Source organism: Coregonus clupeaformis, chromosome 9 (assembly GCF_020615455.1).
Source record: "Coregonus clupeaformis isolate EN_2021a chromosome 9, ASM2061545v1, whole genome shotgun sequence".
NCBI classification, from domain to species: domain Eukaryota; kingdom Metazoa; phylum Chordata; class Actinopteri; order Salmoniformes; family Salmonidae; genus Coregonus; species Coregonus clupeaformis.
The window spans coordinates 53,977,753-53,996,401 of record NC_059200.1 but is presented as its reverse complement, the minus strand read 5'-3'; the positions used below and the strand labels follow the sequence as shown (position 1 = coordinate 53,996,401).

General features: G+C 43.9%; 1 protein-coding gene across 2 annotated transcripts in view; it reads right to left on the bottom strand.

Annotated features, from left to right (window-relative positions):
* The window catches only part of LOC121574097 (E3 ubiquitin-protein ligase RNF43-like), a 168,839-nt gene that overhangs the window by 55,290 nt on the left and 94,900 nt on the right, over positions 1-18,649 (bottom strand). For both annotated transcript variants that reach the window (XM_041886695.2, XM_041886696.2), the window contains exon 2: positions 8,346-8,468. In XM_041886695.2, the coding sequence (XP_041742629.2) occupies positions 8,346-8,468 (123 nt within the window). The remainder of the gene's footprint in view (positions 1-8,345; positions 8,469-18,649) is intronic.

The window sequence follows — 18,649 nt, the reverse complement described above, 5'->3', positions numbered from 1 at the left end:
TCTATTCAAACAGACCCTATTTCAAAGGAAACAAGCACTCTTTTAAAAGGACATTTCTAAAATGTGCAACTTTATATTCATCATCTCAAGCACCACCCCAACATCAACATATGTGAAGATTGCCTACTAATTGCCTACCAATTGCCTACCAATTGGTTGATGATGTCATTGGAAACACTTATCTTCCTCTATCTTTTTACTACAAAACATAGAAACGTGCAATTTTCACATACACTATATATACAAAAGTATGTGAACACCCCTTCAAATTAGTGGATTCGGCTATTTCAGCCACACTCGTTGCTGACAGATCTACAAAATCGCGCACACAGCCATGCAATCTCCATAGACAAGCAATGGCAGTAGAATGGCTTTACTGAAGAGCTCAGTGACTTTCAAAGTGGAACCACCATAGGATGCCACCTTTATAACAAGTCAGTTAATCCAATTTCTACCCAGCTAGAGCTCTGGAGCAGTGGAAACGCGTTCACCATCTGGCAGTCCGACGGACGAATCTGGGTTTGGTGGATGCCAGGAGAACGCTACCTGCCCCAACGCATAGTGCCAACTGTAAAGTTTGGTGGATGAGGGGTCTGGGGGTGTTTTTCATCGTTCGGGCAAGGCCCCTTAGTTCCAGTGAAGGGAAATCTTAACGCTACAGCATACTATGACATTCTAGACGAATCTGTGCTTCCAACTTTGTGGCAACAGTTTGGGGAAGGCCCTTTCCTGTTTCAGCATGACAATGCCCCCGTGCACAAAGCGAGGTCCATAAAGAAATGGTTTGTTGAGATCGGTGCAAAAGAACTTGACTGGCCTGCACAGAGCCCTGACTTCAACCCCATTGAACACCTTTGGGATGAATTGGAACGCCGACTGCGAGCCAGGCCTAATCACCCAACATCAGTGCCCGACCTCACTAATGCTCTTGTGGCTGAATGGAAGCCCCCGCAGCAATGTTCCAACATCTAGTAGAAAGCCTTCCCAGAAGAGTGGAGGCTGTTATAGCAGCAAAGGGGGACCAACTCCATATTAATGCCCATGATTTTGGAATGAGATGTTTGACAAGCAGGTGTCCACATACTTTTGATCATGTAGTGTATGTTGATGTTGGGGTGGTGCTGGAGATCAATATGAAGTTGATTTTTTTTTAAATTTCCCTTTAAGATCCGGTGTGGCTAATTAGTGGGCGTGGCCAACACACCTGAACACACTTAACAAGATAGAGTATAGAGAGAGTTTTATTGACGCTGAGAACAGAATGTAAACTGAACAAAGGATAAGAGCGTCTGCTAAATGACTAAAATGTAAAATATAAATGTAAACAAAAATAGAAACGCAAATGCAACAATTTCAGTACCCGTTTATATAAGGAAATCAGTCAATTGAAATAAATAAATTAGACCCTAATCTATGGATTTCACATGACTGGGAATACAGATATGCATCTGTTGGTCACAGACACCTTAAAAAAAAGGTAATGGCGTGGATCACCATTTGCCTCATGCAGCGCGATCTCCTTCGCATAGAGTTGATCAGGCTGTTGATTGTTGAGAAATTAACATTCAATTCTCTGGCAACAGCTCTGGTGGACATTTCTGCAGTCAGCATGCCAATTGCACGCTGGAGGCGGCTTATGGTAGAGAAATTAACATTCAATTATTTGGCAACAGCTCTGGTGGACATTGCTGCAGTCAGCATGCCAACTGCACACTCCCTCAAAACTTAAGACATCTGTGGCATTGTGTTGTGTGACAAAACTGCACATTTTAGAGTGGCCTTTTATTGTCCCCAGCACAAGGTGCACCTGTGTAAAGATCATGCTGTTTAATCAGCTTCTTGATGGATTATCTTGGCAAAGGAGAAATGCTTACCAAGAGGGATGTAAACACATTTTTGAGAAATAAGCTTTTTGTGCATATGGAACATTTCTGGGATCTTTTATTTCAGCTCATGAAACATGTGACCAACACTTTACATGTTACGTTTATATTTTTGTTCAGTGTATATGTTTTTAAATAACATTCTTAGAACGTTCTTTGAATGTTACTTATGTTTTCTTGGGTTTTTAATGGAAAGTTTTCTTAATATTCTGAGAACATGACTTTAAATAGAAGCATGAGGAAACCTGCAGAAAATGTTATGCTGAATTACTGAAATTCCCACCTAAGAAACATATGGTTCTCAGAACGTTATGTTCTAGCTGGGTATCCTGCACCATTCCCAGAACATTGTGGGAAAGTTGTATGCAAAATAACCATAGGATAACCACGCTCTCACCAAGCTCTAAGAAACATATTGTTCTCAGAACGTTATGTGCTAGCTGGGTTGATATCGTTTAAACTGTGCCACATTTCTTTTGTCTTAGTATGACTCTATTTTCCTTGACAGAATAATTTTCTTCCTCTTTGACTGTGCATTTTCGGCTTTAATTGCAGTTCTTACTTTCGGACAATTTCCAGGGTACTCTATTTGGTAAGCTTGCCCTCCAAAAGTGGTTGACTTGTTGTGCTTAGTAGTTTTAGTTGTGCTAGCAAGTTAGCTAGCTAGCAGTTCTCAGCTGTTAGCAGTTTCTTACTGGCGATAAAAACTGATGATTGCCATAATATTTCTGAGTCATTACTGAATTATTTCATGTAACAAATCAAACCGCTATAAAAGGTAAAGTAAAAATCCAAACCAATCCGTGAATGAATACCAGTATATCGTTTTTTTACGGTTTACCGCCCTAACACGCGCACACACACACACGCACACGTATTGGGAGAGCAGAATAGACACCTGAAGGAAAGCCACAGAGACAGAAAGGAGGTTATATATGAATGTTGCGGTTGCCACAGACAGAGAATGATGGTGATGGCATGCATTGCCTAGGGTGAAAACTAACGGCTTGAACAGTCCAAGAAAAACAGTCTCTCATATCAAACAGCTCCAGGTAAAATCAGGGAGGGGGCATTAAGGGGGGTTGTCAGTCAGTGTTTAGTGATTCACTATCCAGTCACTATCAGACCGACTAGTAGGCTTATTAGAGTATAGTAGATGAACGAACCATAAACTATATTAGTCTGCCTCAAAGAATTGCCCCCCAGTTTGATATATCGGTAGAAATTCCAGGGAGAGGAAAGGAGGAGAAGAGGGTCCACTCTTTACCTTGACCCCTCACTTTCAAAGACAGAAAAAGTGAAAAACAGATAGCAAAAAGGCTGACACGTGGTTTCCATCTATTCATATAATATGAAAAGCTAATTTGTATGAAAAGCTCTCAAACAAGTTACAGATCTCCGTGGTCAAAAATGTTGTTCTATTTTCTTAGTTTTTCAATGCTTCAAAGGAACTGAAGGTGCGTAAAAGGATTCTGCCCAGAGCTGCAGGGGCCCCGGCACATCCGATGGATCGGAGGGACAGAGAGACAGGAATCTGGGGGAGAGCTGCGAGGGAGGCCAGGTGCTGCTCTGGCCTGGAGGCCCCTGAAAAGGGACTGGGATGGAGAATGAGGAGGGCTACCAGTGTGGGTCCACTCACTGTGGGGAACACATCTCTGGGTCCAGGGAGACAGAGACTGAAGACAGACAGCATTAAGCTACACAGTACGTCCTGATATAATCAAATTTGGGTAGTCTCAGACTCAACACTTTTGAGCTGAGTACTGAATATTATTTTATTGTCACTTACAGATCCAGACTAATGGAACTGATTCAGACAGCCACAAAATACAGACCTTTTGCAGTTAAACCCTCAAAGTCTCAGATCGGCCCCTTTTCCAGATGTTCTCCAGCTTTCTGCTCTTGATTCTTCTCCCCTGAGATATAAACATTTAACTTATTTGCTACTGAATGAAAACAGGCCAAGAAGCAAAGCAGGCCACGCGTTTACACTCCAGCCCCCGCTCAGAAACCACCAGGTAGGCAGGCAGGAACAGCCTGGGGTCAGTGTCACCCTCTGTGCGTGCGCGCGCGTGTGCGTGGGTGCGTGTGATCAGAGGAGAGACATAAACAAATAGTTCCTGATTTGTTCCTCCCTCCCCCTGCAGATTTCTCCGGTTTTCTAACACTTCCTGTCACTAATAGCATTGGCACACACACACACACAAATGTACATGCACGCAAAGACACACATTCAGACACGCAAACACTTCACTCTGCTTTTTAAAGCACCAGTTAAAGGATACAGGATTACTGTACAATCGGGCCAAAAGGCCTTTGTCAAAGAGGAGTAATCAATAAAGAAACACATTCTATGGGAGAGAGACAACAAGCCCAGACGTGAAGGCTCTATAATTCTACACAGCTTTGAGCTCTTCGGTTTTCACAGAAGAACGTTGCTTCTCTTATTCCTGGTGGTTACTTCATAAAACACAGCGGGGGCTGCATTCGGTCTTCAACATTGACATTGTTTTATATTTTTTTCCATGCCGTGAAAATATGCAAAAAATAATCCTCTATCCATCGTATTTGGAATTTTCGATGCTGCCTGACTGTCTAGCGATTATAATAATAATAATAATAATCATAATATGCCATTTAGCAGACGCTTTTATCCAAAGCGACTTACAGTCATGCGTGCATTCATTTTTTGTGTATGGGTGGTCCCGGGGATCGAACCCACTACCTTGGCGTTACAAGCGCCGTGCTCTACCAGCTGAGCTACAGAGTCAAGCGAGCCGGAGAGTCAAGAAACTATATGAATGTAGGTCCATTATCATTTCTACACAGTTTCGATTTGGTTTTAGTCATTTAAAAATATATTGAGTTTGTTCACCCAAACCCCCCCCAGTACGAGACTGAGCAGGTGGGTCCTTGCAAAGCAGTTCATGCTGGGTAAAAAAGCAGGTCAACGGTCAGTTGATGTGGTGAAAAGCTGTGGAGAAATCCTGAACCAGACATTTGCATGAAGAGAACGGTTTCCAAATGCAAATGGAGAGAAAGCTGCATTTGAGGCTAACAGGGATATGAATCTGTGTCAGCAACACCGGCATAGATGGTCTTTAACTATGGGTGTGCAGTTCCAGGAGATGGCGATTGATGGGACACCTAACTCATGCCCCACAGTCCTACTGTAGGCTTCCGTACCTCCTATATTCTGGATACATAACAGAAAAAGACAGGGGCAGCCAGTCCAGCAACACAGCAAAATAGCTATTTCCCTCTGTGGTTTGAAGTAAAGTATCTCTTTCTTAAAAGGAAGAGATGTTTACTACAGCAGAGCCCCATCCTTAAGAGATAAAGCCTGATTGTAATGAAACGTTTGACATCCTCTCAGTTCAGCACTGGCCTTCAAAAGCTCTGTTCAAAATGAATTGTGAAATCCAAGCGACTGAAGAAAAAAAAGTTTAGAGGTCATTTGAGCGAAAAGTCGCCACAAATCAGGAATCTAGCACATCCCCAGAGTGCACAGTGTCTGTTGCCAGGGATAGGAACCCTCTAGAAAAACCAAAAAATTAAAAAGGACTACAATGAAACCTTATCCCCCAAGGTTTTTAGCTGCATCACTTTGTTTGCTTAAAGGTCTATTCTGAGCGGTGTGTGGTGGTGGTGGGTGCAACATGAAGCCTGGCTCTGTGGCCGACCGACGTCCTGTCTATGTATCTGTAGATCTGCCTGCCTGCCAGGCTGCTATAGCGAGGCTACACTGTAAACAAATGACATCTGACTGGAACATGGGCTATGGCTGCTGGGAGGATAGACTACACAAATGTGGGCTAAACATGGTCAACAAGCAGGCTTATGTATATTATCTATCTATAACATTTCATTTAGATTGTAAGAAAACATCTTCATGTAAACAAACTGATCCGACTACACAGGCAGATGTTGGCTAAAGAAACAGGAATACAAGTATGTAGGGTTGCACAATTCTGCTAACTTTCCCTAAATTCCCTGGTTGTCCAGAAATCCTGGTTGGATTTTCCACTTATTCCCTCCTGATTCAAAGAATCTTCTAACCAGGATTTCTGAGAAACCTGTCAATTTTGAGAAAGTTACCAGAATTGTGCAACCCTACATACTTGTATTCCTGTATGTTAAGCCAACATCTGCCTGTGTAGTCTGATCAGTTTGTTTACATTAAGAGGTTTTCTTACAATCTAAATGAAATGTTATTGATAGATAGATAGTTCAGAACAACAACAACAAAAACTCAATAAATCTGATTTTTTAATATGAATAAACACTTGCTAAAGTGCCAAGATTCAGCATTTTGACATGTTCCTCTTGGCACTCTGTGACTTCTCAGAAGATTTTAACCGACTTAACCTCAAAAGTTCTCTTAGTTCTCATAATCATTGTAAAGCCCTAGTTACTTTGTTGCTTTGACAAAGTAATTTCTGAAGATTATTATTTATTTTATGTGATTAGTGATTCATTTTAAAGGGATACTTTACCTACTTCCCCAGAGTCAGATGAACTTGTGGATACCATTTTTATGTCTCTGCGTCCAGTTTGTAGAGGTAGTTTCGTGAGCCAATGCTAACTAGCTTTAGCGCAATGACTGAAAGTCTATGGGTATCTGCTAGCATGCTAGCAGATACCCATAAACTTCCAGTCATTGCGCTAGCATTAGTTAGAAACGTCCTTCAAACTGCACGCAAAGACATACAAATGGTATCCAGAAGTTCATCTGACTGAGGAAGTAGATAAAGGGCCTCATTGTCAACATCCCAAAGTATCCCTTTAAAGTAAAAAAAATACCTGTCCCTCATTTTAACGTCAACCCTTTTACGTGAATTGAACTGTCGTTTAATATGGTGAAACTATTCCTTTTAAAATATTTTGAACATCTAATAGTCAAATCATAGTGTAAAAGCAGGTGAGCTGGTTCTACTGTTTTTGGCAATTTTCTGGTGATTTGTGGTGGAAAACTGAGCGGGTTGAGCATAACACATCAACCCTGTTACCCATAGATAGACAGGCTAGAAATGGTTTAAGAATGTCATTTTATTTGTGAAGCTTGCATTCAATTGCCCCTCCATGTTACACTCAACACGGTTCCATTCCCCCTGTCAAAAGGGGATTTATGGCTTATTTAAAATGAAATCGTCAACCCTGTTACGGTCAACCCTGTTACTATATTTGATACTTAAAGGGATACTTCAGTATTTTGGCAATGAAACCCGTTATGTACTTCCCCAGAGTCAGATGAACTTGTGGATACCATTTGTATGTCTCTGCGTGCAGTTTGAAGGAAGTTGCTAACTAGCGTTAGCGCAGAAGTCTATGGTAACTGCTAGAATGCTAGTAGATACCATATACTTTTTTTTGTCATTGTACTAACTACAGCTAACTTCCTTCATTCTGGATGCAATCCTACACATGTAATAACAACAGCAACATGGGTAGTTAGCGTTCTCTGTGTCTATGGCCGTATCTGTATCTGTCCTAGAGAGACATGGAGCAGCAGGTGTCCTGGCTCAGCAACCTGGTCTTACTACCCTGGCCCAGGGTCCTGGGTCCTGGGTACGACCAGTGACAGCTGTGGCCTCAGTGACTTACATCAAGCGCCAGAAAGCACGGGGCCACATCCACATCCACCCACCACCAATACCCCCCCCACCACATCACATCCCTTTACACTGAGAGATCACAGCCATGGCAACATAACATCCTCACAATCACATTCAATGCCTGCCAACATTCTACATTCTACTAACTCAAGTCTGGATCCTTAAAGCACCATGGATCTAAGAGTGGACAGTGTGCCAGAAAAAAAGGGCAGGGGAAAGTGTTAGCGCTCTGGCTGTCCTCCATTCAAATGGGTAGGGTCATCTTTAACAAGGACAACTGCCTATGACACACTGTTACAGTAGGTTACAGAGCCCAGAGGAATCTTGGGGTAGGACAGATAGTGATGGGGGAAAAAAATCTATACAGTGATATATCGCGATTTTGGAGTATATATTTTTTTGACGGCAGTACCTGCGCCACAAATCTGGGATTTTCTATCCTATAGCTTGTTCTCCATCTTCATTTGAAATAGTGAGCCAACGTGTTCAACACTTTTATTTCCATAACTGATCAAAATGCATTTCTCATGCTCTCTCGTCTCTCTGTAGCAGACATATAGTGAGCAATATATTTGTAACATCAAATCGGAATAAAATCACAGTATCGAATCGCAATACATATAAAGTTGTGAGAATCGCAATACATATCGTATCGGCACCTAAGTATCGTGATAATATAATATTGTGAGGTCACTGGCAATTCCCAGCCCTAACAGATACATTATGGTCCGGCAAAGAAAGCCCTTCACTTGGACAAGATACATATTCAACTGCTCATCTGTTTCATTGCCACCACTCAAACCTCCCATAGCACTTCCAACAGTATGCATGTGTAAAACGGTCTTACCTTTTGGAGCAGGGACAGACACTGAGACACCTTGCGCTCCGGGCTTTCCAGCTTGACGATGCTGATGAAGTCAGACTCCTGCCGCTCATCTTCACTGGTGTTGCACAGGGACAGAGGGTGGGACTGGAGAGGAGAGAGATCGAACAAGGATTTAGAACCAAACCATACATTTAACCAAACCAGAGGGACAGACGGGGAACCAAATCGGCTGTGATCTTACCAGGTTGCACATTACAATAGGTAACACAATAGTGGCGCCAAACTCTGTGATTCTATCATGTCAGTCAGCTTTGCTTTGCTGTGAAACATACAGTAGCATAGGCCTATTGATGTATCTGTAAAACAGAGTACATGGAGATATCAACAGAGCAAGAGAAGGTTAAAATAATAAGGGTTGCTCATTTAACACAAAATACAGCTCCATGAGTGTGTACGGAATCTGCTGCTAGCTGTCCATACTGATGGTGTACGGTTGATATACTGTATGCATTGCACTTCCTGGACATGTGGGCGCAGATTTGACTAATAGTCTGCTTATCAAAGACTACAGAAAGACAATGGAGAAAAGAATATCCAACTAGAAGAGCTCTCCTCTCTCTCTTCTCCCAGCACTTTCCCTCAACATGACAGGGGCTCATTTAACGCATGCGTGCACACACAGAAAAATGGGGTTTGACACATGACGATAAGAGCAGGCACAGCATGACTGGTGATGGTGGCTGGGACCGCGGACTGGTCTGGTATATATACAGGTAACTACCAAAATAAAGGAAACACTTTAGTAAATGAGGGATACAAAGTATATTGAAAGCAAGTGCTTCCACACAGGTGTGGTTCCTGAGTTAGTTAAGCAATTAACATCCCATCATGCTTAGGGTCATGTATAGAAATGACCAGTTGGCCATTATTTTGGCTAACATGGCTAGAAGAGATCTCAGTGACTTTGAAAGAGGGGTCTCAAAGGAGCATAGGGGGTTTAAAGTGTGTGTGTGTCTCAGTCACCAGATCTCAACCCAATTGAACACTTATGGGAGATTCTGGAGCGGCGCCTGAGACAGTATTTTCCATCAACAAAACACCAAATGGTAGATTTTCTTGTGGAAGAATGGTGTCGCATCCCTCCAATAGAGTTCCAGATTGTAGAAGCTATGCCAAGGCGCATCGAAGCTGTTCTGGCGGCTTGTGGTGGCCCAACGCCCTATTGAAAATAAAGCTTTTCTTACGTTCTATCCTCTATAATTGTATGTACTGTTGTCTCCGGCTGGAGCAGCTTCATACATCATTTTTAACTGTCAAATAAATCAAATAAAAAAGACAACGCGCGGTCACATTTGAGAGAATAAAAGATCAAATCCTCATGTTACTGCCTAACACCGCTTAGCCATGGTATATTCAACATATACCACATCCCCAGCCCTTATTGGTTAAATAGAAGCGAACTTCGTAACACAATCAACTCCATGGATACGGCGAGGGAGAGGGAGATGTTCAGTTTAGCTCATCCACTCATCACATTCATGTAAAGCTAGGGAAATAGTAGATCGTCTCTGGTGGAACATTTGATCCCTTCTGATAGGGAGGGGATAGATAGCTGCTGAAAGGCTGTATTTAAGAGCTCAAGGGGATAGCAGCCAAGTTAGAGACACAAGCTGCTGGAGTCGGTCGCACAACACGACACACAACAACCAAGCCGGGAGAGACTAGGCATCACGGATAGACAACGCATCCTTCCTCCAACGCAACACAACTACGCAACACTACACACCATGACATCAATCAGGGTATAGATGCATGAGAGAAACCAAGAACATAGGCAATGCCTCCTCCAGCACGACACTACACATGGGTGACTTGCATGGAAACCCAACGTTGAATTGCATTGAATTCAGCATGTTGAATAAAATGACATTTAAAAATACTTGGTTGTACCGGTTGTTACCGCTGTTGGTCCTTTTGACGGTAGGAATGCGAGACAATATAGCCACAGGAAAGTATAATTAAATCACCTCATCAAAGCGCTGGTAGTGCGTTCAGATTTCTATCACCTGACGCATGCTCAGACCATGTAAACATGTGCATGAGCTCGGCAGGTCTGCATGCGTGGCGTTCATGCATTTTCATCTTGTGTGCATACTTCAGGTGATAGAAATCTTAACGCACTACCAGCGCTTTGAAAAGTTGATGTAATTATACTTTCCTGTGGATATTGTCTGGCATTCCTACCTGCAAAGGGACCAAGCGCACGGACAACCGCCAAAGTAAGTTAAAATACAATTTTATTCAACATTCTGTCTTTTAGAGGTCGTGAAAGGAAATGTTCCTGATTCAAATGCTCATTTCTGCTTGACGTAGAATTAAATCCAATTCAACATTTGGTTTCCAGGCAAATGGGTGACCAGTGCGTTTGTCATTCCGAGAGGAAAATTACTCGGTGTGACATCAACAACAAGGGCAGAGATGTATGGCTGTCTGTCAGTGTGTTAGAGAACAACCATAGATCAGCCCTTATTACAGTCATTACCATCATTACACTGCTCCATAAGTCACTCAGCCAGACCCAGCCAGCACCCACTCTCTCTTCCACCCCAGCACTCATTTACTCAGTCACTCTCTCCTCCACCCCACAGCCATCCAGCAGCACCCACTTTCTCCTCCACCACAGCCCTACCCCGGGCCACCCCCCGCCCCGGGCAACCCCCCACCCCACCCGCTGGTCCCTTCATGTGGCTGTGGGCTCCCTGGGATGAGGTCATGGGACCATGGGACTCCCCCTGATCTGATCTCACCCAGGCCCCAACAAAAATCCCCAAATTAAAAAGACCCAGGGGTGACATCAACAGCTGCCACAAACCCTGAGGCGGGATAGGGGCACTGACGTCATGAGTCACGCACGGCTATAGCGTGTCAGAGGGAAGGAGAGAGGGAGGAGAGACAGAGAGAGGGAGGGAGAGAGAGGAGAAAGTGAGACGGCGCGAGAACAAGAATGAGAATAAGGGAGAGGGAGAAAAACATCCAAAGTCAACCACCTCACGCATGGGTGGGACTCTAGTTTATGACCACCGTACACGTGCAACAACTGATTGATATACAACTATGGACATCAGAGCATTGGCAATGTAACTAAAACAACAACACCATTGATCATTACAGTGACTTGTACACTAGTGAGCCAAGAAGTCTGTCTGCACCAGACCAGGGTTAGTCAAATCTAAACAACGGATCTGTCCCAAAATGGCACCCTATTTCCTATTTAGTACACTACTTTTGATCAGGGCCCATAGGGGTCTGGTCAAAAATAGTGCACTATATAGGGGACACAGATAACGTCTGGCCTTCAGATGCAGATGCTGCTGGGTCGTCCCCAAAACAAAACAATAACAGAAGCTAAATCAGAGAGAACATTGTAAACTGGATGTGAACTATGTATTTACAGAGACAGACAGGGGGGAGATGCTATTGTAAACAGAGGACAGTGTGAAGTCACAGCCACAGCTGGAAACACATACTGTACACACGCACACACCCATATGAAGGGCCATATCTGCCCCCTAAAATACCTTGCTCGAGCTGTGTGTGTGCCATACGACAGACGGACAGAGGCTGCTACTGTAATGTAGGACCAGTCTGAGTAGCGAGGGGGAAGCTTGAACGTCTGTCCTGTCCTGTCCCTGCCCGGCCTTGCCCTGAGACGTTGCGTTATTCTTATGGCGCCATAGGATTCTACAACCCATAGGAATCTCTAGTCTAGAGCCATGTCTGAGGGCAAGGCCCAGCCCTGCCACACTAGACTACATTACGGAGCCTGGCAGCTGCTTTCCCTATCCACGTTTACTAGGCCCAAATTAGAGACCCACAGCGGAACTTGGTCCTTTAACAAAGAAATAGGAAGTAAAAAATAAAAAGATAATGACAACTACTACTCCGCCATCGACATCACCACACCCTGACATAGTATTGGTTTAGAGGAAACGTCTAGAAATAATATCCCTATTCAGGCCTTTAGCTTTTAATCAGGTTTCACTATCTCTTTTTATTGTATAGCCTATACCAGTGGTCACCAACCTTTTCTGAGTCAAGATCACTTTCTGAGTAAAATGCAAGCCGAGATCTACCGCTCAGTAATAGATAATTTGTTGTATTACTTGTGAGGCACTGCTGAGTGAGCATAATCCAAAAATGTTTTACTGGACTGATGGCCTGCATCTGATGGTCAGTTTGAGGGGAGGGAGGGAGCAGCGGTGAGGCTGCCTCTCACCCAACTCACCGCCCCTCCTCTCTCCCTCCTTCCGCTGAGAAAAGGGGACACAGTCTTCCAGCTGATGGCGAAACTTATGTCGCACCAATCCATGTTGTTACTCCTAAGACCAGAGAAAGTGAAATAATGACAAATAGTTTTTTTTACAGAAAGGTTTGGTGATCGACTAGGAATGGCTTGGCGATTGACCGGTTAGTGACCACTGGCCTATACCATACGATCATGTTACACACTTGTACAGTTGAAGTCGGAAGTTTACATACACCTTAGCCAAATACATTTAAACTCAGTTTTTCACAATTACTGACATTTAATCCTAGTAAAAATTCCCTGTCTTACATCAGTTAGGATCACCACTTTATTTTAAGAATGTGAAATGTCAGAATAATAGTAGAGAAAATGATTTATTTCAGCTTTTATTTCTTTCATCACATTCCCAGTGGGTCAGAAGTTTACATACACTCAATTAAAATTTGGTAGCATTGCCTTTAAATTGTTTAACTTGGGTCAAACGTTTCGGGTAGCCTTCCACAAGCTTCCCACAATAAGTTGGGTGAATTTTGGCCCATTCCTCCTGACAGAGCTTGTGTAACTGAGTCAGGTTTGTAGGCCTCCTTACTCGCACAAGCTTTTTCAGTTCTGCCCACACATTTTCTATAGGATTGAGGTCAGGGCTTTGTGATGCCACTCCAATACCTTGACTTTGTTGTCCTTAAGCCATTTTGCCACAACTTTGGAAGTATGCTTGGGGTCATTGTCCATTTGGAAGACCCATTTGCGACCAAGCTTTAACTTCCTGACTGATGTCTTGAGATGTTGCACCAGTCCCTCCTGCAGCAAAACACCCCCACAGCATGATGCTGCCACCCCCGTGCTTCACGGTTGGGATGGTGTTCTTCGGCTTGCAAGCCCCCTCTTTTTCCTCCAAACATAACGATGGTCATTATGGCCAAACAGTTATATTTTTGTTTCATCAGACCAGAGGACATTTCTCCAAAAAGTACAATCTTTGTCCCCATGTGCAGTTGCAAACCATAGTCTAGCTTTTTTAAAGTGGTTTTGGAGCAGTGGCTTCTTCCTTGCTGAGCGGCCTTTCAGGTTATGTCGATATAGGACTTGTACCTGTTTCCTCCAGCATCTTCACAAGGTCCTTTGCTGTTGTTCTGGGATTGATTTGTACTTTTTGCACCAAAGTACATTAATCTCTAGGAGACAGAATACATCTCCTTCCTGAGCGGTATGACAACTGCGTGGTCCCATGGTGTTTATACTTGCGTACTATTGTTTGTACAGATGAATGTGGTACCTTTAGGCGTTTTAAATTGCTCCCAAGGATGAACCAGACTTGTGGAGGTCTACCATTTGTTTTCTGAGGTCTTGGCTGATTTATTTTGATTTTCCCATGATGTCAAGCAAAGAGGCACTGAGTTTGAAGGTAGGCCTTGAAATACATCCACAGGTACACCTCCAATTGACTCAAATTATGTAAATTAGCCTATCAGAAGCTTCTAAAGCCATGACATCATTTTCTGGAATTGTCCAAGCTGTTTAAAGGCACAGTCAACTTAGTGTATGTAAACTTCTGACCCACTGGAATTGTGATACAGTGAATTATACGTGAAATAATCTGTCTGTAAACAATTGTTGGAAAAATTACTTGTGTCATGCACAAAGTAGATGTTCTAACCGACTTGCCAAAACTATAGTTTGTTAACAAGACATTTGTGGAGTGGTTGGAAAACGAGTTTTAATGACTCCAACCTAAGTGTATGTAAACTTCCGACTTCAACTGTATATGTCCACATGCAACAACACCTAGCAATGTGGAAGTTGTGGAATTACTGATGTTAAACTACTGATATGGAAATCTAATGGGAAGAGAAAATATTTCACTTGCCTTGTACTGTATCCAATACTTGCCAACTTTGCAAATTCAGTATCTAATCTTCGCCCACATTGAACATTCTACACTGAACGAAAATATAAACGCAACATGTAAAGTGTTGGTCCCATGTTTCATGAGCTGAAATAAAATATCCCATACATTTTCCATATGCACAAAAAGCTTTGTTCTCTCAAATGTTGTGCACAAATTTGTTTACATCCCTGATTGTGAGGATTTCTCCTTTGTTGGGGATAATAAAAGGCCTCTCTATAATGTGCAGTTTTGTCACAAAACACAATGCCACAGATGTCTCAAATTTCGAGGGAGCGTGCAATTGGCATTCTGACTGCAAGAAGGTCCATCAGAGCTGTTGCCAGATAATTTAATGTTAATTTCTCTACCATAAGCCGCCTCCAGCATCGTTTTAGAGAATTTGGCAGTACGTCCAACCGGCCTCACAACCGCAGACCACATGTATTGCGTTGTGTATTGCGTCGTGTGGGCGTGTGGTTTGCTGATGTCAAGGTTGTGAACAGAGTGCCCCATGGTGGTGGTGGGGTTATGGTATGGGCAGGCATAAGCTACTGACAATGAACACAATTGCATTTGATCAATGGCAATTTTAATGCACAGAGATACCGTGGCGAGATCCTGAGGCCCATTGTTGTGCCATTCATCCACCGCCATCACCTCATGTTTCAGCACAACCCCATGTCGCAAGGATCTGTACACAATTCCTGGAAGCAGAAAATGTCCCAGTTCTTTTATGGCCTGCATACTCACCAGACATGTCACCCATTGAGCATGTTTGGAATGCTCTGGATCGATGTGTACGACAGCGTGTTCCAGTTCCCGCCAATATCCAGCAACTTCGCACAGCTATTGAAGAGGACTGGGACAACATTCCATAGGACACAATCAACAGCCTGATCAACTCTATGCGAAGATGTGTCACACTGCATGAGGCAAATGGTGGTTTTCTGATCCACGCCCCTACCTTTTTTTTAAGGTATCTGTGACCAACAGATGCATATCTGTATTCCCAGTCATGTGAAATCCATATTTTAAATTGTTGCATGTTGCGTTTATATTTTTGTTCAGTATAAAATGCTGATGTTTGTGACAGTGTCTATATTTTGCATTGTTTACAAGACTAGGCATTATCTTCTTTTTTTTTTTTTTAGATATGCCCGCACTTCACTTACAATCAACCGACTGTGAACATTGTCCAGATGCCTCAATTTGTACCTTCGTCCGGTTAGCAGCAGTCTGGTGCTGGGCTATAAACAGCATCAAACACAGACACAGACAGACTGAAATGTCTTCATTTGGTTTTTGTACGGGCCTGAGAAAAAGGGGGCCTGGGAACCAAAATCACTGAGTCTCCATTTCAAAGGGACTAGAAACTGCAGGGTGCACACACATTTCCTTGCGCTGTTAACAATGGTCACTCCTCCTCCTCCTCTTCTCTGTCTACTCCTCCTCTCCTCCGTCTATATTTGTTTAAAAAGCTGAGGGGGAGAGATCTCATCCTCCTTCTTCTCTCCATTCCTTTGTAGCCACGATTAAAGACATTCCTATCCAGCTCAATCAAAGTCTGACTGTCTCAAAATACTCCAAGGCAAGAATCTAACAGCCTCAAAAACAAACAGACCAGCAGAAAAAAATAGAAAATAAATAGTAGCTGTGGTGAGAAGTCAATAATTTCTTTCCCCCTCTTTGCCCTGTGGGTCTTCTTTTTTCATGTGCCAATAAGCGGCGGTGCTGCGACTGAGAAGCCTTCTACTTGTTCATCTGCTGCCAGGCAGGAAGGAGCTGAGCCTAGCCACTTATGTTAGGGTGAGTTAGAGAAGAGAGGGGGAACCAAAATAAGACATCTAGGGGAAATGTTAAGAGAGGGGGGACCGTTAAAGAGGGGGAAACAGGCAGGAAGGAGTTGAGCCAGCTACTTATTTCAGGGTGAGACAAGCGAGAGGGGGAACCAAAAAGAGACAGGGGAATAGTTAAGAGATGGGTCCCAAAAAGACGGTGCGTTAGAGAAGAGAGACTGGCCGAACCAAAAAGAGAAAAAAAGGGAACTAAGAGTTTGAAGAGGGAAAGAGCTTGTACCTCTCATCTGACAGCCTCTACACTTCAATTTCCATCCATTGACACAACAGAGCTCAGGGCTTTTAAAGGCAGATCCGCCTACACGATTGATGAAATACTACACAAAAATATCTCAAAGTCAGAAGTAAAATCAATCAATTCAGTTGGAGATCAAATAAATATCTCAACGGGTCTATTCTATCATGTAAATCTAGGGTGTGGGTGAGGAGGGGTAAGATAGAGTTCAAACCCGAGGCCAGTTAAGCCAAGCTAGTGTACGTCAAGGAATAATTATATTAACCCAGCCCCCAGCTAACACACACACTCCTTCTCCTCTCCCTCCAGCACCACCAAAATATGTAGCTGCTGACCTGGTCTTCGTTCCGACCATCAGACTTCCAGTAGAGTCAGTCAACTGTGTGTGTGTGTGTGTGTGAGAGAGAGTGTAATATGTGTGTGCTTGTGCATGTGTGTGCACGGTGTGTACAAAACATTAGGAACACCTGCTCTTTCCATGACATAGACTGACCAGGTGAAAGCTATGATCCCTTGTTGATGTCACCTGTTAAATCCACTTCAATCAGTGTAGAAGTGCCTTTGAACGGGGTATGGTAGTAGGTGCCTGGCGCACTGGTTTGTGTGTGTTAAGAACTGCAACGCTGCTGGGTTTTTCAAGCTCAACAGTTTCCCGTGTGTATCAACAATGGTCCACCACCCAAAGGACATCCAGCCAACTTGGAAGCATTGGAGTCAACATGGACCAGCATCCCTGTAGAACGCTTTCGACACCTTGTAGAGTCCATGCCCCGACGAATTGAGGCTGTTCTGAGGGCAAAAGGGGGTGCACTCAGTCTATATGTGTTTGGTGTGTGTCTGTGCATGTGTCTGTGCGTCAGCTGAATGCCTGTGCTGCTGCTCCACAGCTAGGCTCCAGCCTGATCCAAACTGCTCTGCCTAGCTCAGCCAGGTCGCTCAAGATCCAATTTGAAATCCGACGTCCATCCAGGTACCCAGGACATTGGGAGATGCCTTCAAAACCATCCACTAGGGGCAACGGTGAGTGCTATTACCATCAAGTAGGGTTTTGATAGGGCGTTGTGGATGGGGATGGTGGATTGGTGTAAACCGCAAGCTCCGGCTCCGAGGGTCACGTGTTCAAGCCCAGTGAGGCACTCATTTTTATTTTATTTTAACCCTATCCCAAACCTTAACTTAACCATTCGGAATGAATGCCTAAATGAGCAGCAGCTGCTCTGAAGTGAAATATGTCAAACCATGACATCTTTTGGGCCTGGCTGAGACTCACGCCACTCTACCATCAAACACACACATACAAAGACCGGAGGCTGGATTAAAGGGTCAGGATCTTCGAAAAGGAAGAAGGCGGAAAGCAGAGGCAAGACGAGAGGAGTAACATTAGGGAGCTCTCTCTCTCTCTCTCTCTCTCTCTCTCTCTCTCTCTCCCTCCCTCCCTCCCTCCCTCCCTCCCTCCCTCCCTCCCTCCCTCCCCCCCTCAGGACCAACAGGTCTGTCTCATGTTCTCCAGCTCAGGGAGTCAGTGGGAGTCTGAGGTAATTAGACAGACAGCAACACTTCCTCTGAACCGCGTGAACTTCCTGTCTCCATCAGAGATCTATGTCAACAACAGATGGACGGTTCCTGGGGAAAAGATGAGTTAGCCTGCTGCCCACCTGCCCGCTTGTTTGACACAGACCGACTATCATTATCCTGAGTATGACAGTTTGAGAGTGACTGCGTGTGTGTGTGCAACGGAGTAGGTGTATACGGATGTCTGTGATTGTGCGCGGGAGTGTGTGTGTGTCTTATGTGTGTGTGTGTAAGTGTCTATGCAAGTGTGTGTGCGAGGCAAGTAACAGTGTGTGCGTGTTTCCCGCTAGATGTCCATCCTAGGGAGGGTTGAGCAGTAACCCAACACCGTGCTGTGTGGAGGAGTGAAGGAGTGCAGCTCATCCTCAGGGTTAGGCAGGGGGGCACAAAGGGGTGGGGAACGACCCCTTTCCAAGGGACCAATAATTACCCAGGACAGGGTCCTACACACACACACACACACACACA